This window comes from Palaemon carinicauda, chromosome 1 (genome assembly GCF_036898095.1).
Source record: "Palaemon carinicauda isolate YSFRI2023 chromosome 1, ASM3689809v2, whole genome shotgun sequence".
Classification (NCBI taxonomy): Eukaryota; Metazoa; Arthropoda; class Malacostraca; order Decapoda; family Palaemonidae; genus Palaemon; species Palaemon carinicauda.
The window spans coordinates 180,834,964-180,857,200 of record NC_090725.1 but is presented as its reverse complement, the minus strand read 5'-3'; the positions used below and the strand labels follow the sequence as shown (position 1 = coordinate 180,857,200).

Sequence of the window (22,237 nt, the reverse complement as noted above, 5' to 3'; positions counted from 1 at the left end):
GTGAGTGTTTTCCCCTTGAGAAATTATATTAACAGACTCAAGGAGGAAGCATAGCCATTCCTGCACACTCAAGAACTAACAACTTGACTGTGGCAATGTTTTATGGGATATTTCTCAAAGTGAGAGAAGTTTGTTCTACACAGGTGACCCTCAATGGTGTAATAAGCATCACTGGTCAGCAACCAGTGATCTCCCCATGTAATTTGGCCCAGTGGCTGAACAACAAAAACCTCACCAGGGAGTTCCATTTGACTCTCTGCCTCTGGAGCTGCTGCTATTCACATACGTATCGTAGGGAACATTGTCTACCGAAGAAGTGCTTGCATATCAACCTGCTGGAAATGCGAGCAATGCTACTAGCATGTATTTCTTCTACACTTCTGTCTGATTTACTGATTACTCAACAGACTGCTGATGACAGTGTGTCAGGATGATCCTGGTGGCTCTGAAGTGGCCACACACCAAATGGTATCCAGACCTGCCAGTGCTCCTTTTCTAGGTATCCTGTGGCCAAACCTCCTCTATCAGCCCCACCTGCAGAGGTACCACAATTCTGTGTCATCCCCTTGTACTTTCAAGTATGGCAACTATCTAGCATCTCCTGTGAGCGGAAGGCTTTTTGCGAGGCACTGCTCAGATGTCTCGTGTGAAGTCAACCATGGAAAGAGGACCACCTTTTACAATTGCTGTTATAGAAGAAATACTTTTTTGGTTGGAGCCTCTCGGCAAACAATTTCTGATTTTCTCGTCTTATGTTCATTGAAAGAAGTTTGTATCAGTTTCGAAGTGAAAGGCTATCACTCAGCTTAAAGCCAGGTCTAAAGACAGAATGGTTTAGACCTTTCCTCTTCCTGGGAAATGTCTAAGCTCATGAGGGGCTTCAAACAGTTCTTCCCTACAAAACAGCTCGCCACTGGAATTGGACATCAATCTAGTCCTGGTTTCCCTCAAGTGCTCCCCTTAAAAGTCCTTGAGAAGGGCATCAGTTAGGGATGTGGCTCTCAAGATTGTACTCTTGCTAGCTTAGCCATGCCAAAGAGAGTCGGTAAGCTGCATGGCATTTTCTATGTCGCGAGTCGTTCCAAAGGATGGAAGATTGTCTCATTCACTTTTGTTTCAAAGTTCATGGCCAAGACCCAGAACCCAGCTATTCACAACTCTAGTTTCAAGTTCTCCATACCTTTTTCTACAAGAAGCGACTTGCGTTGATTAGGTGACCTGCTTTTCTGCCCTCTGAGGATGCTACGGTGCTACCTGAAGAGTAATCGGTACTTCAGGACTAAGCACCGAAGACTTTGCTCCAACACCTGAACTGTGAGGAAGATATCCAAGAATATGAAATAGATCTGGTTTCCTGAGACAAACTGATGCACCTTCCACCAAAGTATGATCACACGAATTCAGGGGTATCGGTAAGAATCTGTTCGTGGCCCATGTGTTGAAGATGGTAATCTGGAAGTGCCAGACAACCTTCACTGCTCATTATCTAAGCGAGTATACCCACAAGTCTTTGGATACCTTTACCCTATGGCCTGTAGTAGCTGCTTTGAAGGTTTTTTAAGTGAATTGAGGTTCCCACAACGGGAGAGGAAGCATTTTGTCCATCGTAGCGGTCATGACATAGCTGTAAAAATGTCTGCCCTTTTTCCTCTACTGTCTTCTTCTCCCTTCAATTGCAGCAGTAGTGCTGTTATGTGCTGAAACAGATGCTAGATGCACGTAAGCCTTTCAATCGAGTAACTTTACAGTAAAATTTGTATTAAAGTATCACCCCCATCCTCTTAGATGAGGGGGGGATGATGGATGGAATGTATGCAAACCCCTACCTCATAAATGTCCATACATTCAGATAACATATCTGTAGTATAGATATGCAATAGGTTCATTCACGTGACTGGTAGGGATCTACCCTACACCTGCGATCTCGTCATGTTAAGGTCGTTAGGAGGTTGACAGGAGTCTTGTGCAGGACCAAAGTGCCTTGACATTTCCCTGTATATTAAACTAGCAAGTTTAGTTTTAGGGAATTCCTCCTCCTAATGATAAGTCTCCTGTTAAGGGATGATAGTTTCTGCTTTTGTAAGAACAAACCAGAAATTACAAAGTAATTTGTATTTATCATAACTACGCAAACCAGAATCCTTTAAATTACACTTGCCTCCTAGGTTTAAGGTCAAAGTCATTCCACTCACCAGCAACTAGAACCACCTTGTTAAAAGTTCAAACGGCTGTTTCTAGCTTCGGTGAAATCATACTCCTATTAATAGGCTCATTTTTGTATAGTTAGGAAAAATACAAATTACTTCAAAATTTTGTGATTTATATGAAAATTAAGATGAAAATGATGAAATTTCAAAACTTATTTATATGACTGAAATAGTTTAATGGTAATCTCAAAATTTTTCATGTTCATCTCCATATTGATTATTCTATTGTGTAACAATTGTGCATTTCCCCCTTTATTTTAGGTATATGAGGACACATCTGGTGTTACAGTAGGTGATCCTGTTCTGAAGACAGGTAAACCTCTCTCAGTTGAACTTGGCCCTGGTATTATGGGTAATATCTATGATGGAATCCAGCGTCCACTGCAAGAAATTGGAGAAATCACACAATCTATTTACATCCCAAAGGGTGTTTCTACTCCTGCACTTACTCGCTCCAAACAATGGGAGTTCCATCCTCATCCTGGTGTTAAGGTTAGGATATTACCATAATTTTTGGATTATCATTATTAGTTTAATACTTATTATGTGACATTTATTATTGTTTTTGTTTGTCTGTCTTATATACTGTATTTTTGTTAAGGTTAAAGTAGATGTGTGTATTTTTTTTAATGTCAATGCCTCTATTAGCTGTCCCCATAGTTATCGAGTTTGTAGATCAAATGAGTTCAAATGTTCCATGCTCAGGATATATCCAAATTCCCTTAGTGTTGTGACTAGTTTGGTGGCCCTATTTTGTACTGCTTCCAGTCTATCTATATCCTGAATATTTGAAACTTAGGATTGTACTCCATATTCTAGATGGGGTCTTACTAGTGATGTGTACAGCTGCAGTACAATTTCTTTATTTCTGTATTTGAATTTTCTCTCTGTAACCTATTAGTTTTTGTGCTTTCTTTTTTACTTTTATTCTCTGTTGGTGTACTTCAAAACTTTGCTAATAATACCAAGTTGTTCTTCCTGGTCCACACTGCCTATTTCATTACCAAGCAGTGAGTAATCTGTTTGGGGGTTACTATAACTATAACCTATGTACATAACTTTGCATTTCCCACAGTTGAAAGGCATTTGCCATTGCTAGACCATTCTACCAATTTGATTAAATCTTCTTTTAAGCTTCTATGTCTTCTGATTTTGCAGTATTTATGCCTATTTTAGTATTGTTGGCAAATTTGGCTATTCTACTAGTTAATCCTAAATCTATGTCATTAATGTAAATCAGAAATAGTAATGGGCCAAGGATGGATCCTTGGGGGTACTTCACTTATAACAGCTGCCCAATCTGAGGCTTTCCCATTGATTACAACTCTGTTTTCTGTTTGTTAACCAATATTTGATCCATTCAGGTGGCTCATCAATGATGCCTAGTGCTCTAATTTTAACAATAATCTTTTATGGAGCACTTGGTCAAAAGCCTTTTGAAAGTATATGATGTCTATTGCCCTACTTTTGTTGTAAATGCTGAACATATTGTAAAAAAAATTCCAACAAAGCTGTCACACATGATCTTGTTTGTCTAAAACTGTTGGTTATTTATCAGTAGATTGTTTTTCTCTATATGTTTTACTTTTGAAGTTAGACACGCAGTTCTGTAATTACCAGATTCTTCTTTTGGTCCCTTCTTGTATATTGGAGGAGCATTGCCTAATATCCATCCTTGTGGTGCTTTGTTTTCTTTGGCTGTCTTTCGGGACATTTGGAACATTATGTAAAAGTGGGTGGTTATCTCATCTTCTAGTGCCATGGTCTGTTGGTTGATTATCATCTGGACCTGGTCCCTTGGATTTGCGGAGTCCCTTTATTCTTTTTTGACATCTACCATTGTAAGGGTGATTCTGTTTAGTGGTTGAGGCCCTTCATATTTGATAGGTGCTTTGGGTAGGGTCGTTGAGTCTTACAATGAGCAATGACAATTTGATGCTATATCCTGAAGAGCAGTTTCTGGTGCAAATACTAGTATGAACTGATTATCCTAGACACTGATTATCCTAGACACTGATTATCCTAGACACTGATGATCCTAGACTACCAAATCACATCTCAGAAACTGTACCATTTTCAAGTTTCCAGTATTTGTCAAGTATTTCAAAACCACGTTTAGCCACTGGATTAGCAATAAAGCCAGAATTTTTTTTCAGCCTCTTCGATGTCAATGAGTTAGATAAATAAGACAGGATCTAGGCTTGTGGAGGAGAGATGAAACCCTCTTTGCCAAAATATCTTTGTTAAGGTTTTTGAGTCATTTTAAGGCTTCTGGTGGCATTATTTTTCCTAAAAATGCATTACATGCAACAGTTGAATAATTACATAAATCCACATACCTGGTAAAGGTGACAAAAAATTTGTATTTTCTCCAATTATTTCTTAGTTCCAATACTAAACAAACCTTACGCTATTTAATAGGGCTTATCTTTCAGTGAAGCTGGAAGACTAGCCATTAAAACTAATGCGAGGTGGCAACCACCCAACCACTAGTTAGTGGAGGGGGGGAGAGGAGTTGCCGGGGGGTTGCCAGCTACCCTGCTCACTCGCACATCACTTGAACTACTCCAATTTTTTCTTTTAGCTTGAGGAGAATGGACGTGTCCACTCTCTGCTTCCTTAAAAGACTTGGCTATACAGACCATTGCTTTACATACTTTCTCTTTTTCAGATGTGATTAGCTCTCCTTTTCACTCCTCATGCATACTTGTTTAGGGCCTGAGGGGCGCACTTGCGTCGCCTTCATGTCCTCGGTCCGACCCCCTTTCTCTGTGTCTGATCTGCAGAGGACGTTGCTGCGAGCATGGTTCCACCTACAATGAGAGTAGGAAGTGATCTGCCTCCCAGTGGGAGAAATTTGGGCGCCGGTGAAAGAAGAAGTTTAAGAGATTCCTCGCTTTCGGGGTTTTCAAGGTCTAAGAAACCTCAAACTTCTTCTCTTGCCCCCCCCCCCCCCATCTCTTCCCAAAGCTCCTTTCTTCTGAGGGACAGTCGAGCAGGAGCGTAGACCATCTAACTCCTTGGCAACCTCGGGGTCCCGGGGACGTTGTTGCTTAACCCAGAGAAGTACCTTCAACCCCACCCTCGGACGAGCGTTTCTCCCTTTTAAGATGTTCTGCTGGCTTGGCGGTTGTTGGGTGTGGTTGGACCTGCTTCCAAGGAAGTCCTTTTTGAACTTCTGCAGTGGGATGCCCAAAGGGATCCTTCTCCTGTTGACGCTCTGGCTGCGTGTGAGGTCCACCTCTCTTCTTCCCCTGTTCCAGCTAGTCCAGTTCGCCCTCGTGATCAGCACACCCATTTGCCCTCTTATCGACGACCTCCTGCTGACGACAAGTCCTCCCCCTATCCTCGGACCTCTTCATCTTCCAGGGACCATAGTCCTCTACGTTCTTCCTCCTTCAGGCAGATCTCCAGTTTTCAAGATCGACAATCTTCTCATCGTTCCCCTGCTCATGATCATTGATCTCCTCGTGATCATCACTCTCCTGCGTGTGTTCGAAGCTCTGTAGACCATTGTTCTCCTGCTGTGGCTTAATGTCCCTCTCCAGCTGTACGCTTGCCATCTCGCTATTCATCACGCGTTTACGTGTCTCCTTGTGAATGTCGTTCTCCATCTACCCGTAGTTCGTCAGGACATGACCTTTCACCGCGTCGTTCACTGCCTCATGCTACCAGACGATCTCCCACCAGACGATGCTCTCCTACCAGACGATGCTCTCCTGCACAGTGATCTATGGTGCACCTCTCACCATCTCACTGTTTGCCTTGACCCTGTTCACCATCTTGCAAATCATCGTGATGCTCCTCTCCTCCTCTCCACTCACCAGCCCATCTGTCACCTGTTAACCTGTTTGTCGATCGCCAGCTCGTCATCCTGCTCGCCGATCGCCAACGTGATGCTTTACAGTGCATCGCTCTCCTTCTCGTCGCTCTGCTCCTTATCAATTTCCTATGCGACACTGTCCAGCTCGTCGCTCTCCAACGCGGCGATCTCCTATGCAACACTCCCCAACGTGTCGCTCGCCAACGCGTCGCTCGCCAACGCGTCACTCGCCAACGCGTCGCTCGCCAACGCGTCGCTCGCCAACGCGTCGCTCGCCAACGCGTCGCTCGCCAACGCGACACTCGCCAACACGTCACTCGCCGACCCGTCGCTCGCCGACCCGTCGCTCGCCGACCCGTCGCTCGCCGACCCGTCGCTCGCCGACCCGTCGCTCGCCGACCCGTCGCTCGCCGACCCGTCGCTCGCCGACCCGTCGCTCGCCAACGCGTCGCTCGCCATCACGTTGTTGCCAACGTGATGCTCTTCATTTAGACGATCTAGCTCGGCGCTCTCCAACTCGTCGCTCGTCAACAATTAACCGATTGATGTTTCTGCACACTTTTCATTTACTAATGTGAACATTTCAAGCTCTCCAGCAAGCAAGGAGTTTCCCAGAGAGGCCTTAACTTCTTCAGAGAAATCTACAGTACCAAGCCGATGGCCATTCTTCTCCCGGAAGGCTTTTAAAGAGCTTCCAAACAAATACACCGTGCCTATCTCCCCGGATCTCTCTGGGAAAGTTACTAAGGAGAGTCTCCAGATGGCTGTTCCTCTTCCATTTTTCCCTGTTTCAAATTCCGAAGCAATGCCTTTTGAGGAAGCGCTCTCCACCTCTATGCCTCCCCAAGGACACTACGGACCTATCGTCTGTAGGATACAGACATCTTGGTTTGATAACATCATCAATGCCGTCAAGCTAGCTATGATAAGTGTGTTCCGGCCACATCCAGGCAGAGGTCTGCTGTGGCCTCCACACCTAGGATTCCATTATATTAGTCTGTTTCCTTCTCTTCCTGTGTCTTTCCTACTGACCCCAGGAAAAGACCTGCTTCCTCCAGGGACCAGCAACCATCTATGCCCCTCTCTCCCATTAGTAGATTGCAGGGAGATGCAAGAGGTACACAAGGGAGTTACTACCTGTCATGAGGACAAGGCAGAAGGGGATGATGCCAAGACATACTCCACCTCACACTGCCCTGCTTCACCCTCGTTCTAGCACTGGCTTAGGCTCTCCTTGCGAGATCTCATGTGCCCTACTTTAGAATGTTGCCGATCGAGATAGTTCCCCCCAACTACGACCTGTCCACAGACCACTTCCAAAGGAAGAAGAACATCAGGCAAGAGAGGTTCAGGCTCCCAAGTAACAGCAGGCACCCTCCAGACCTTCTTTGCTGGAAGAGTATTTGCCGTCCTGTAGGGAGCCAAAGGACACTTAAGACACGGGAAGCTCTCATGCAAGAGAGTGCTAAGAGATCTCGTGTAGTGCAATCATCTTAAGATAGGTCTTCCGTTTACGACTTCGACCCACTCCAGGCTCCTATGGGTGAAAGCTTAGAGGTGGATAAATATTTGGACTCTGATGATGAATATCTCTCAAGGACAGAGTCAGGATCCCGGGAAGAACGTGTCTGGTAACGCGCAGGTCAGAACCAGAGCAGTTAGGATAGTGAACTCCCGTGAGACCCTAACCTTGGCCGGGCTCGTATACAGCAAATAATCCAAGTTAAAGATTTGGCTTGAAGGGCAACCCAAAATATGTCCTTCGGTTTCTTTGTATTATATATCCTGTCCCTAGTGACGTCTTTGATACATATTCATCTATATACATATGGCATGTGGTTTGATTTGGGAAACAAGCTTGTTGCATATGCAGATGATGCTACTCTCTTTGCATCAATTCCATCTCCTGAATATAGATCTGGGGTTGGTGAATCCCTTAATAGAGATCTAGCTAAAATTAGTACATGGTGCAAATTATGGGGTGTGAAGTTGAATCCTAACAAAACTCCAAGTATGATTGTAAGTAGGTCAAGGACCGTGGCTCCTTAACATCTTGATCTCAGCATTGATAATGTTTCTTTAACTTTGTATGACATTTTAAAAATTTTAGGTGTGTCTCGACAGAAAATTTATTTTTGAGAAACACGATAGGTCTGTGTCTTCTTCAATTGCACAAATAATTGGCTTATTGAGAAAGTCTTTCAAGATTTTTGGTGATCAATCTATTCTGAAGTGTTTTAATTCTTTCATTTTACCTTGTTTCAAGTATTGTTCTCCTGTCAGGTCTTCAGCTGCTGATTCTCATCTTAATTTGTTGGACAGGAACTTGGTCTATTAAATTTCTTATTCTTGATCTAGATATTAATCTTTGGCACCATTGTTCAATTAGCTCACTATGCATGTTGCATAAGATTTTTTATTATTCTGACCATCCTTTACATTCAGATCTTCCCGGACAGTTCCATCCTGTTCGTAATACTAGGTATGCAGTTAATTCTAATAGTCAGGCCTTCTCCATCATGAGGCTCAATACTATACAGTACTCTGGAAGTTTTATCCCAGCTGTGACCAAGTTGTGGAATGATCTTCCTAATCGGGTAGTTGAATCAGTTGAACTTCAAAAGTTTAAACTCCCAGCAAATGTTTTAATGTTGAACAAGCATGCATAAGTCCTTTTATAGTTTATATATCAGATATCTCTTTTAATGTTGTTAATTTTTTTTAAATACTTTATTTTCAGTTTTCATTACTTCTTATACTGTTTATTTATTAACTTCCTTCCTTTCATCACTGAGCTATTTTTCCCTGTTTGAGCCCTTGGGCTTAGAGCATCTTGCTTTTACTAGCGTAGCTAGTAATAATAGTATTAATATATGGTTAGGATTCCGGCATGTGAATACCAGTTGTCTTGTACAATGTCGCATTCGCAAACATTTCTTGTGGTAAACGATACTTTGAAAAAAATTTTCCTGCTTAAACACTTTGTTTAAATATTGTCCAAACATGCTGAACAATTGTGCAATTTTTTGCTGCCATAATATGAAAGGAAAAGTCGATTTAGACATACGTTTCTTTTGTTTTCCAAGAAATGAATGTTTAAGAGATTTCTAGAAATAGGTATGTCGACGGTCTGATGAACTTAACCAAGATCATGCTAGGATTTGCTCTGCATTTTTGCAAGGATGTTATTGCTGACAACAGTTTGGGGTGGAAGTTGCAAAATAATAGTTTTGTTTCTGGTTCTGCCATTAGTGAAATGTATAGTCAGAGGAAGACAGAATAGACTGCTAATTTCATTCATCTTGTCGATAGATGGTTTGATGTTATCAATTTTTGTTTAATGTTTAGTGACAAAGTTTCACAATATGCTTTTGGGATAAATTACGAGGAGCAGAAAATAATTCCAACATAAAATAGTTGATACCATGAAAACAATGAATTGCAAGCTCAAGATTCAAATTTCTGTATGAATTAAAAAAAAAAAAAAAAAAAAAAAAAAAAGTAATTCTGCATTGTAAGTCCCTTGAAGACTTTATGAAATACATAATAAATTCTATAGTATTGATTTCATACTTACAAGGTGATTAAATCGTATTTCTTGGAACACTTCTCTGGTTACATGTGCCAAATGAATGGCCCACTTGACAATTCAAATTCGATAAGAAATTATTTGTTGAGGAAAGCAGTTGCACGGTTAAGAGAAAAAGCTCCAACAAAGTGTAAAGAAGAATTTAATGTATTAATATGGGCAGTTGTCATTTGCTAATGCAAAACAGATCACTGAGCAAGAACTGTCAGTAGAAATGTGTTGACTAGCATTCTGCTTGGCTAGAATTTTGCTGAAGAATATTCTCAATGAACTTGATATTGAAAGTGAAGGTATGATGGATGATATGGAAGAAAAACAGAATCTGACTGAGAAAGAGGTAGTCAAACTTCCAAAGTCTATTTCTTAGTCCCATCATTGCATTGTTAGATACTATATGTTGTCAGAAAATTTTTATCAAAATGTCCAAATTTATGGGCTAATGCATCAAAATGGAATGAATCTAAAGTTTCTTGCCTTAGCACCATCAACAGAGGCAGACTATATGTCCTTTTTCTGATGCTTTTGTGTGTGTATCATATGGCTATTATGAGAGAGATTTATTGTAGCTCATATGTAGAGATTGCATCAAGTCGCTAGTTTATAAATTAGAATTGTCTGAGTTTGTTGTTCCCAAAGATATGAGAAATTTCTTTGCTACTATTTATTTGTATTTTAGAATTGAATATATAGATAAGATTACTGTAATTAATAAAAAGTAAAAGAATGAGTGTTGAAGCTTGAAAAAATTCAACAAATTAATACTGAAATGATATTGAGAAATTATTTGTCCCGGTTTTGTTAAATGAATCCGTACAATAATATATAACATGAAAAGGATTTTTGTTTTTATCGACAGTATATTACCGGATAGTTTCATGTTGTCTGACCTTTGATGACTCAGGCTCCATGTAGGTCAACTTACCATTAAAGTGAAAGTTGGAAAAGTTTTATGCAGAGAATAGTTTTAATAAAAGAAATTAATTACAAAATCTGACTTCATAAATGCACGTTACCGGCCAATGGAATTTCTAGCGGGGAGGGGCTCATTTGACTACCTGCAAGGAAAAAGTCTTATTTTGGTTGGCATGTTAGCAGAACCATTCTTCTCTGGATCCTGGGCAGAGTGTAAGGAGTCGAAGTACATCTTCTGGCAAGTCTAAGCCTGCATGAGGGCTATCAATAGGTTGTCCAACCTGGAGACAGCTCCTCAAGAGGGCAAGGACACAGTCTTTGACCATATGTATGGGACTCAAAGACACCCTAAGAACAGTGCAGCCCTGCCCTCGTCAAAGGGTTTGACGGTGGCCAGGAAGAAGGCGTTTTCCCAGATTGCTGACTCTTCAAGCTTGCTGGTTCCTGAAGCTCGCTTTGCGTGGGCTTATCCTCTAAGCTCCTCCCACCTACTTTCGTTCAACATAGGTATTACGAGGTCAAAGATGAGCCTCTTCTGGCACATCCTTTAAATCCTTTGATAGACACTCTCTCAAGGGGGACTTCCTGGGCTCTCATCCTTGTTTTCGGCATCTGAGATCCTCAACATGGAAGGAGTCACGAAGTATGCCATACATACACACTGCTTCAGGGCTTGATCTATGGCAGGGAATGGTGGGCCACCTTGTATGTACCGAGGATTTGTTTAAGGAGTCTACAAGGATAACCATGGAAACCTTCTTCTTGTCTGGCACTCAGACCTTGGAATTCCTTTCCCATCAGGTTGTTAACTTGTGGGCAAATGCAATTCTAAAGAAAAGAGATGCTGTGATTGAAAGGTTTCACAGGCAAGTTCCTAAGGCTTAGGTGACCAGGCTCAGGAACTCCACTCTTGACCGAATATCTCTTCAAAGCGGAAGAAGTTGAGAGGGTGGCTGAATGTTGGAGGAAATCCACTAAGGAACCCCTCCTTCACAGGGCCTTGATGACCAGCCCTTATGGGAAAGCTCCTCCACCTCCCAAGAAATAGCTGCAGCCCACCAAACCCTTGACTAGTAGGACAGCAGGGTCCTTAAAGAAGGTGCCAGAGGCCCAAAGGGCTCCAAACTCTCCAGAGGAGGGAATTGTGGTAAGGGAAGCATCGGAGGCTGCTCCCTCTGGAGGGCAATCCTCTCACCTGTCCACCAGTTGGGGGATGCCTGCAACGCTGCTAGCAGAGGTGGCTACAGCACGAGGCAGTTCCCTGGACAATCTCAGTGATTTGTGTAGGGTATCACTTCCTATTTATACAACCTCTCCCTCCACCGACTCGGGATCCAATTCCATTGAACTTATGCAAAGGGATCAGCAAAGGAGCTGGCCCTTCTGGACGAAGTCAAAACCATGTTGGAGAAGGGCACTCTCCAAGAGGTACTAGACGGTTCCCCAGACTTCTTCAGTTGACTCATGTGAAATAGGCATCTGGAGGCTGGAGACCAATCATTGATCTCTTACCTGAACAAGTTTGTCCTACAAACTCTGTTCAAGATGGAGATGGCAGACACAGTCTTTCAGGCAGTAAGGCCTCGGACGCATGCTTCCAGATCTTAATCCATCCGTTTTCAAGGAAGAGTCTTCGTACCAATACCAGTTCAAAGTGCTGTGCTTTGGCCTTTCGACAGCATCTCGTCTTCACAAGAGTGTTTGCCCTAGTGTCATCCTGGACTCACTGAATCTCCATTCATCTCCTAAGATACCACGACGATTGGCTGATTCTAGCAGACTCGGTGACGACCCTTATTCAACATAGAGACAGACTGCTTGAGTTTTGTCAAGATCTGGAGATCATGATAAATCTCGAGGTCATCACTGCTCCCCTGTCAAAGACTAGTATACCTGGATATGATGATGGACACCAACTACTTCAGAAAGTACACAAGCTGAGGGAGGTGGCAAGTCCCTTCCTCAGACGAGAAGTCTAACCAGCCTAATAGTTGTTTCCCCTGGGACATGAGCATATGATGGATCTTCAGTGGTGGGTGATGGAAGAGAACCTCCGCAGAAGGAGGTACCTTGTCATCCATCCCCCAGAATTGATGCTATATAGACACATCAATAGAAGGGTGGGGATCCCACATGCTGCACCAGATGGCGTCCGGGCTATGGTCCGAGTCCAAAAGGTACCAGCAAATAAATCTTTTAGAGGTGAGAGCAGCCTTTCTAGCTCTCCAGTAGTTAATGGTAAGTCACTTGGGATGCTGATGAGCGACAACATCACAGTAGTGGCTTACATAAACAAACAAGGTGGTACCTTTTCGCATCCCCTATGCCATCTAGCAGTAGAGATGTTAAGATAGAAGAATATTTGGTGTCCCTATTAGTTCGCAAACAATCTGAGCAGAGCGACTTGGATTGTAGACTCCGAATGGTCTTTAAAACATCTGATAGCCAACAAAATTACGACTTTGTGGAGATCCCCGACTGTAGACCTGTTCGCGACGTCCCTGAACTTCAGTCTTCCGCTATACTGTTCCCCAGTTCAGACCCTCAGGCTCTGTGACAGGGTGCATTCCAACAACGGTGGGGCAACATTGACGTGTATGCCTTCCCCCCGTTTTGTCTGATGAAAATGGTGCTCAATAATAAGACGAGAATCCAACATCTTATTCATGACACACTTAACTCTGCTATGGCATCACGCAAATTGGTTCTCGGACCTTTTGAAGCTCCTGATAGAGCTCCCGATAGAACTCCCTCCACGACAAGATCTACTCAGACAACCATACGCAAACATCTTTCACAAGGCAGTAGCTTCTCTTCATCTTCCTGCCTGAAGACTATCCAGCATCTCCTCTCACAGAGAGGCTTTTCTGCTTCAGTCTACCAGGCGAAGTGGGCTGTCTTCCATGGTTGGTGTTGCGGAATGGTTATCTCTCCCTTCAATGACACTATTTCTATAATAGTGGAACTCCTTGTATACCTTCGGGGGAAAAAGCTCCTCGGTCTTGGCAGTGAAAGGCTATTGCTCAGGATTAAGGCATGGCCTTTAGACTGAAAGGAGTCTATCTTTACTCTTCAATGGAATTGTCTCTCCTCATACGATGCTGCAAGATCACTTACCCTCAGTTCCAGGTTAGCCCTTCTTGTAAAGTGGTTTGCATCCTTCAGTCTCTGAAGGATGCTCCCTACGAACCATTACGCCAGGCAACAGATCACCACCTCTCTTTGAAGACGGTATTCCTACTCTCTTTGGCTTCGGCAAAGAGAGTTAGTGAACTAAATAGGTCTTAAAATTAACTTCATGGTCTATCCTACGACGTCACTGGGCTTCGTCCCCGTGTTTATTGCCAAGATTCAAAATTCGGGAGTAGCGGATCCTAAATTCTTCCCCTTTTGGATTGGGAGTCTTAGTTCTTTAATCAGTGATCCAGATAAACTGTTACTTTGTCCATTGAGGAGTTTAAGATATTACTTTAAATGCATTGCAGCAGCTCTTCCCCTAAGTGTCGGCACTCTTTGTCAGCATGAGGAAGGTCAAGAGGAGAGTCACAAAGAATACCATCACAGCATGGATTTGCAGGGTCATTGACCAGGCACTGAATCCTGACCCCTGTCCTGCTCGCCGACCTAGAGCTCATGACGTCGGGGCCATAGGCACATCCCGGGTGTTTAAGCATAACTACTCTGTGGCAAGTGTTGCAAGCCAGTGTATGAAAGCGTCAGATGACCTTCACTGGTTACTACCTGCAAGGTGTGACCCACAGGAACATGGAAATGTTTTCCATTGGTCCTGTGGTGGCTGCACAGCAAGTGGTTTGAAAATACCTCAGGCTCCTTGATGGACAAGTAGTAGATGGTTGATGGCATGCATGGATTACCTGGGATTAGTCTCGGGTGAATGAATAAGAATGATTGGGTCTTCTCTTTTCTTTCATTTTCCCCTCCCTTGGGTAACAGCACCATGGGTCCTGTGCAAGTTGGCCTCACCTATCTGCAGGTAATAACCATTTCCTTTGTGTAACCTAGTATAGATAGATAGTAGGTTGGCCAGGGCACCAGCCACCCATTTGAGATAATACCACTAGAGAGGTATTGAATCCTTTGACTGGCCAGACAGTAATGCATTGGATCCCTCTCTCTGGTCACGGCTTATTTTTTCTTTGCCTACACTTACACAGAATAGTCTGGCCTATTCTTTACATATTCTCGTCTTTCCTCATACACCTGACAACAGTGTGCAGTGGAACCTCTACATACGAATTTAATCCGTTCCAGAACCAACTTCGGATGTAGAAATTGATCGGATGTCGGAACGAATTTTCCCATAAGAATACATTGAAATAGGATTAATCCGTGGTTGAGCCCAAAAACCTATGATAACTTCTTAATAAACTACTACACATAACTTTCCCATGAGAATAATGAACACTAAATTAGATAATAGACATGTAAATAAGAAGAATAGACATGTAAATAAGAAGAATTAGCAAAAAATGATAAATAAGAAACGGGTTTTTAGCGTCACTTTACCTTAGAAACTCCAGCGCAGGTGTTGTTCGTCTTCGCTACGCAGAGAGGAGAGAGGAGACGGACGGACGGCGAGGAGGTAGAGAGGTTAACTACGATAAACGTAACACTACCGTAACTTATTCTAACTTACACTAAGTGAACTTTAACATAACTTAGCTTATTTTTTTTTTTATTTTCATATTTTATATTTTTTTTTACATTTTCTTTTTTTCTTTTTGATGATTACGTAATTTTAATCACTATCACTTACATTTAAAATTGACTGAATTTCTTTTGCTTCACTCTTTTCCGTTTTCTGTGTTTCACTTTCTTCCTCTTCACTCTTTGCCGTTTTCTTCGGTTCACTTACATCCTCTTCATCGCGAGTTCGCTTCGCAGTTTTTTTAAAGAAAGCATCGATAGATAATTGCTTCGTACGGCTTTTCAGAATGTTTCGAAAGTGCGTTAGGCAAACATCATCGAATTGAGAAACTACACGACAAACCTGCAATTTCTTTGGATGGTATTTGTCGATGAAGTCGACCACGTCTTGATATTTTCCTAACACCTCTTTTATTTGCGCTGAACCTAACACATGTTCTACCTCCTCGCTCTCTTCCTCGTCATCACTCATGTGCTCCGACATAGCATGGAGTTCCTTGAGCTCATCCGTCGTCAGTTCGTCGTGATGTTCGGCGACGAGTTCCGTAACGTCATCTGCGTCGACCTCCAGACCCATGGACTTGCCAAGGGAGACTATTTCCTCTACGGCTTCCGCTGCACCGACCACGGGATCAGGTTCGGGGTCAAAACCCTCGAAATGTCGGGGAGAAACTGCATCAGGCCACAGCTTCTTCCATGCAGAATTGAGGGTCCGTCGAGTTAATCCCACCCAAGCCTGATCAATGATCTTTAAGCAGTGCACGATATTGAAGTGGCCCCTCCAAAATTCACGCAAAGTTAAGCTGGTGCGTTGCGTGACATTAAAGCACTGCTTGAATAAGTGCTTGGTGTACAGCTTCTTAAAATTAGAGATGACTTGCTGGTCCATGGGCTGGAGGATAGAGGTGGTATTTGGTGGAAGATACAGCACCTTTATGAACTTGAATTCATCGAAGATATCATCTTCAAGTCCGGGGGGGGTGAGCGGGTGCATTGTCAAGGCATAGCAGGCACTTTAAAGGCAATTTCTGCTCATGAAGATACTTCTTCACAGAAGGACCGAAAACTTGGTTTACCCATTGCCCAAAGAATTGCCTAGTGACCCAGGCCTTCGAGTTGGATCGCCAGAAAGCATGAAGCTGATCCTTATCGACGTTGTGTGCTTTAAAGGCCCTAGGGTTCTCCGAATGGTAAACAAGCAAGGGCTTGACTTTAAAGTCCCCGCTAGCGTTGGCACATAGAGCAAGAGTCAACCGATCCTTCATTGGCTTATGCCCAGGCAATTTCTTCTCTTCAGCAGTGATGTAGGTTCGACTCGGCATCTTCTTCCAAAACAGCCCGGTTTCATCACAATTGAACACCTGCTGCTCTACGTAGCCTTCTTCCTTTACGATATTTTCGAATTTCTTAACAAAGTCAGTTGCAGCCTTTGTGTCCGCACTAGCAGCCTCTCCGTGGCGAACAACTGAATGAATCCCGGACCGTTTCTTAAATTTCTCGAACCAGCCACGAGATGCCTTGAAATCATCTGAGGAAGGCTCGGTTGAACTCTCCCCAGCATCACCCACAGAGCTCTCCTCCTTCAAGTCCGTAAAGATGGCGTGCGCCTTCTCGCAGATAACGGTTTCGGTGATGGTGTCGCCAACGATCTCTCTATCCTTAATCCACACTAGTAGAAGTCGTTCCATCTCTTCTATGATAGGGGTACGGCGTTTGGAAATTATAGTGATCCCCTTAGAAGGTTTCACTGCTTTAATAGCTTCCTTCTGTTTAAGGATTGTCGAGATCGTCGACATATTACGGCCATACTGTTTAGCAAGTTCACTCACGCGGATGCCACGCTCATGTTTTTCAATAATTTCCTGCTTAATTTCTATAGAAAGCATTTCCTTCTTCCTTTTCTCACCACTACCACTACCACTGGCAAAACTAAGCCTTTTTGGACCCATGATTTACGTAAATTATCGTTAATGGATGCACGTAAAAAATCACGATTAATTCACAGTTAATATCACAACGCAAAGAGCACAACCGCACGAAGCCGACGAGAACAGAGGACTGACCCAAGCCGCGCTTATTGAGCGTCCCTCCGAGGTCGATGTGCTGCCTTCTATCGGCGGAAATAAAAAACACTTCAGGCGCTATGAGCACCGACTACGCGTACGAGTATTGTTTACTTCGGGTGTCGAAAAAAACATTCGGGTGTAGAGTCGGAACGTGTTCGAATTGTACTTCGCGTGTCGAAAAATTCGGATACAACCGGTACGACGAAAATTGCTACTTCGTGTGTCGAAATAAAATTCGGGTGTAGAGTCAAAAATTTGCTCTAATTTTACTTCGGATGTTGGAAAATTCGGATGTAGATACGATCGGATGTAGAGGTTCCACTGTACTTAACACTTCTTCAGCCAAGGGGTTAATTACTGTACTGCAATTTTTTAAGTGTTCTTTCCTCTTGGTAAGGGTAGAAGAGACTATTTAGCTATGGTAAGCAGCTCTTCTAGGAGAAGGAAACTCCAAAATTAAACCATTGTTCTCTAGTCTTGGGTAGTGCCATAGCCTCTGTACCATGGTCTTCCACTGTCTTGGGTTAGAGTTCTCTTGTTGAGGGTACACTCGGGCACACTATTCTATCTTATTATTATTTTTTTTCTTCCGCTTGTTTTTTGAAATGGTGTGTTGGGCAGGCTTAATAGAAGGGCCATGGATGCCTGGTGGTTTATCAAGAGGTTATCTTTTTCCTTTTTCTGATTCTTTTTCTTCTCAAAACCATCCTTACTGTCCTCCCTTCAGTTGAAGCGGCTATCCTGGAGGGTATTTAGCCTTGCATGGTGTATCGGCTCCTCCATGTTGACCAGTTTTTCCGACTTTTTACTATAGTCTATGGGTATCATCAATCATGTTATTTATGATTCTGTACATATTGTTTTTGTTATAATTCTTGTTAATCTAGTTTTTAAGTATGATGTGTCTTTTTATTTCTATTAATTCCTATGCTGTCTGGAGACATTGAGCGAAATCCGAGACCAGTACGTCCTAGATTTCGTCAATGTCGTCTTCTGTATTGCAATATTCGTGGTCTTCATGCAAATATCCAAGACCTTACAGTTGCCTCCAGACAGTATGATATTCTTTTGTGCTCAGAAACTTTGGTTTCTAATATGAGGCACTCATCTGAACTCCTTATAACTGGTTTTAAGAAGCCAATAATGTTGAAACGTGATGCCATCCCTAGGGCCAGGGGAATGGCAGTGTATATTAGGACCGAGTACTGTACCCTGCTTCTCATAAGTCCTGCTATCAATGTGGATGTCATGAGATTCAGGTAATAAAAGTTTGTGGCAGGCATAACAACTTTTGTGTTCGATCTACCGGAATCCAGACATGGATGATTCTATCTTAGATTGTCTTCTTACCATTATGGCTAAGATACAAGAAGATGAAAGAAAGGCTTCTTTTGTCTTTGTTGGTGATTTTTAATGCTCACCATAAGGAGTGGTTAAGTTCTCTCTCTCCTACCGATCGCCATGGCTTAAGAGCTTTAGACTTTGTCTCTGAATCAGGCTGTGAGCAAATCATAAATGAAGCTACTCACAGGTCTGGTAATTGCTTGGACCTCGTATACACTGACTCCCCTGGCATTATAACTAGTAAGGTTGGTTCCCCAGTCGGGACATCTGATCATGCCTTGATTTCATTATTAGTGAAGACTGAGCAGCCTGTCCCTGATATATCATACTCTTGTAAAATTTATATGAAATCCCAAGAAGACTGGAATTTGATTTTGCATGATCTTTTGTGCTTGAATTGGTCACAATTATATAGTAGTGTAGATCCTGTTGTCCCTTTGAATGAGAATCTAGTCAACATAATTGATAGGCGTATCCCTTCTCGTGTGCTAAGGTACCGAGTGAAGGACAAACCGTGGTTCAATGATGATTGTAGACATGCTTATTTGGAGAAGCAGTAGGCCTTGAACTTCCTCATTCTTGTTTTCCTGAGGCTAAACTAACTAGTTTAGCCTTTCGATCTCGTGAGATTAAAGCTCTATTGATGGACCTTGATGCTTATGGAGGTGTAGACCCAAATTGTATTTTTCCTTTGTTTTTTATAAAGACAGCAGATTTCTTAGCTCCAAAGTTATCTGTTATTTTGCGCAAGTTAGCAAGAAGAGGAGCTTTTAGCACTTGTTGGAGAATTGGTAATGTTACTCCTCTCTGTAAATGTGTTTGTGGTAGCTCAAGTCCCACTGATTACCGCCCAATTTCCATAACTCCCATATTATCTAAAGTTTTTGAACGTCTTTTGGCAAAACGTCTTAATAGGTTTCCTGAAGGTAATCATCTACTCCCTAGTTTGCAATTTGGTTTTTGTAAAGGCCTTGGAACATGTGATGCCCTTCTTACAATCTCCAATGCTGTACAGAAATCCCTTGATTGTGGTCAGGAAGTTCGTATGATTGGCCTTGATTTTAGTGCTGCCTTTGACCGTGTTAATCATGTGGCCCTTGTTTTCTAACTGAAACTGTTGGGAGTGGGTGGGTCATTACTTAGCATTATTATTGATTTTTTAAGTGATAGATCTCAAAGAGGAGTTGTTGATGGGCACCATAGTGTCTAGGAATGTGATATCCAGTGTTCCACAGGGTAGTGTTCTTGGCCCATTACTTTTCATACTACATACACATGACATGGGGTTTGGCCTAGAAAACAAGCTTATTGCATATGCAGATAATGCTACTCTCTTTGCATCAATTCCATCCCCTGAATGTAGATCTGGGGTTGGTGAATTCCTTAATAGAGATTTAGCTAAAATTAGTGCATGGTGCAAATTATTGGGTATGAAGTTGAATCCTAACAAAACTCAAAGTATGATTGTAAGTAGGTCAAGGACGGTGGCTCCTCAACATCCGGATCTCAGTATTGATAATGTTTCTTTAAATTTGTATGACACTTTTAAAATTTTAGGTGTGATTCTCGACACCAAATTTACTTTTGAGAAACACGATAGGTCTGTGTCTTCTTCAATTGCACAAAACATTGGCTTATTTAGAAAGTCTTACAAGATTGTCGGTGATCAATGTATTCTGAAGAAGTGTTTTAATTCTTTCATTCTACCTTGTTTTGAGTATTGTTCTCCTGTCTGGTGTTCAGCTGCTGATTCTCACCTTAATTTGTTGGACAGAAACTTACGGTCTATTAAATTTCTTATTCTTGATCTAGATATTAATCTTTGGCACCATTGTTCAATTAGTTCATTATGCATGTTGCATAACATTTTTCGTAACTCTGACCATCCTTTACATTCAGATCTCCCTGGACAATTCTAGCCTGTTCATAATACTAGGCAGGCAGTTAATTCTAATAGCCAGGCCTTCTCCATCATGAGGCTCAATACTACACAGTATTCTAGAAGTTCTATTCCAGATGTTACCAAGTTGTGGAATGCCATCTTGCAGTAGAGATCCTCAGATGGTCAGAAGAACATTTGGTGGCTCTTATCAGCTCGCTTCATTCTTGGCAAGAGGAATGTGCTAGCGGACAATCTGAGCAGAACGACTCGGATAGTAGGCTCCGAATGGTCTTTGAATTGTCAGATAGCCAACAAAGTCCTGACTTTTTGGGGTTCCCTAACTGTAGACCTGTTTGCAACACCTCTGAACAGCAAGCTCCTGCTTTACTGTTCTCCAGTTCTTAATCCTCAGGCTCTATAGCAAGATGTATCCAACAACGGTGGGACATCATTGACGTGTACGCCTTACCCCCGTTTTGTCTGATGAGAAGACTGCTCAACAAAACCAGACCGTCCAAAGATCTTTTGATGACCCTTGCAGCTCCGCTATGGCATCACGCAGAGTTGTTCCCAGACCTCCTGCAACTACTCGTAGATCGACCGAGAGAACTCCCTCCACGAACAGATCTACTCAAACAGCCACACATGAATATCTTCCACAAGACACTGAAGATTTCACGTGTGAAGACTATCCAACATTTCCTCACTCAGAAGGGCTTTTCACAACAAGTTGCTGAATGAATGTCCGGACACTTGCGTAGGTCCTCGGCCTTGGTCTACCAGGCCAAGTGGAGAGTCTTCTGTGGTTGGTGTCGTGGAAGGAATCTCTCCACTGGATGCCACTATTCCAGTGATAGCAGAGTTTCTTGTATACCTACGAGAGGAAAAGCTCCTTTCAGTATCGGTGATGAAGGCTGTCGCTCAGCCTTGAGCCTCGCCTTGAGGCTGAAAGGAGGAGATATTTCCTCTTCGTTGGAACTTTTTATACTCATATGGAGTTAAGAGATCACTTGCCCCAGTCTGAGATTAGGCCGCCTCCTTGGAACGTGGTTCGCGTACTGAGGTCCCTAAAGGGCCTCCCTGCAAGCCAATACGCCATGCAACGGACTGAAATATCACATTGACGATGGCGTTCCTGCTCTCTTTAGCCTCGCCAAAAAGAGTCGGTGAACTTCATGGCCTCTCATCTGACATCGCTGATTCAAGGGGATTGGGGGAAGTGACTCTCAGATTCGTCCCTGAGTTTATTACGAAGACTCAAAATCCGGGGGTGCTGTACCTTAGATTTGGGCCCTTTCTGATTGTGTGTTTGTTCTTTAACCAATGATGCAGATCGATTGTTACTATGCCCAGTGAGGAGTTTGAGATACTATGTTAAATGCACTGCAGCAACACGGCCCAGACTAACATCACTGTTTGTTAGTTCAGGCAGAGTAAATAGGAGGATCACAAAGAACACAGTATTCTCCTGGATATGCCAGGTAATCGAAAGAGCCATGTCTCCAGATCCCCCTCAAGCTCATCGACTTAGAGCTCACAACGTCAGGGGAATTAGTACTTCCCTGGCGTTCAAACACAACTTTTTCCGTGTTGCAGGTCCACCAAGCTGGTGTGTGGAAAGACAAACCACATTCACAGTACATTACCTCAAAGACGTGAACCACAGGAGGCTTGATACGTTCACTCGGTCCTGTGGTGGCTGCCCAACAGGTGGTTTAAGATACCTCAGGCTCCTTAATGGACAAG

The 22,237-nt window shown here is 42.8% G+C and overlaps 1 protein-coding gene across 1 annotated transcript in view; it reads left to right on the top strand.

The window, feature by feature from the left end:
- The window catches only part of LOC137652938 (V-type proton ATPase catalytic subunit A-like), a 63,750-nt gene that overhangs the window by 40,285 nt on the left and 1,228 nt on the right, over positions 1-22,237 (top strand). The window contains exon 4 of the mRNA XM_068386335.1: positions 2,469-2,699. Coding sequence (XP_068242436.1) covers positions 2,469-2,699 — 231 coding nt within the window. The remainder of the gene's footprint in view (positions 1-2,468; positions 2,700-22,237) is intronic.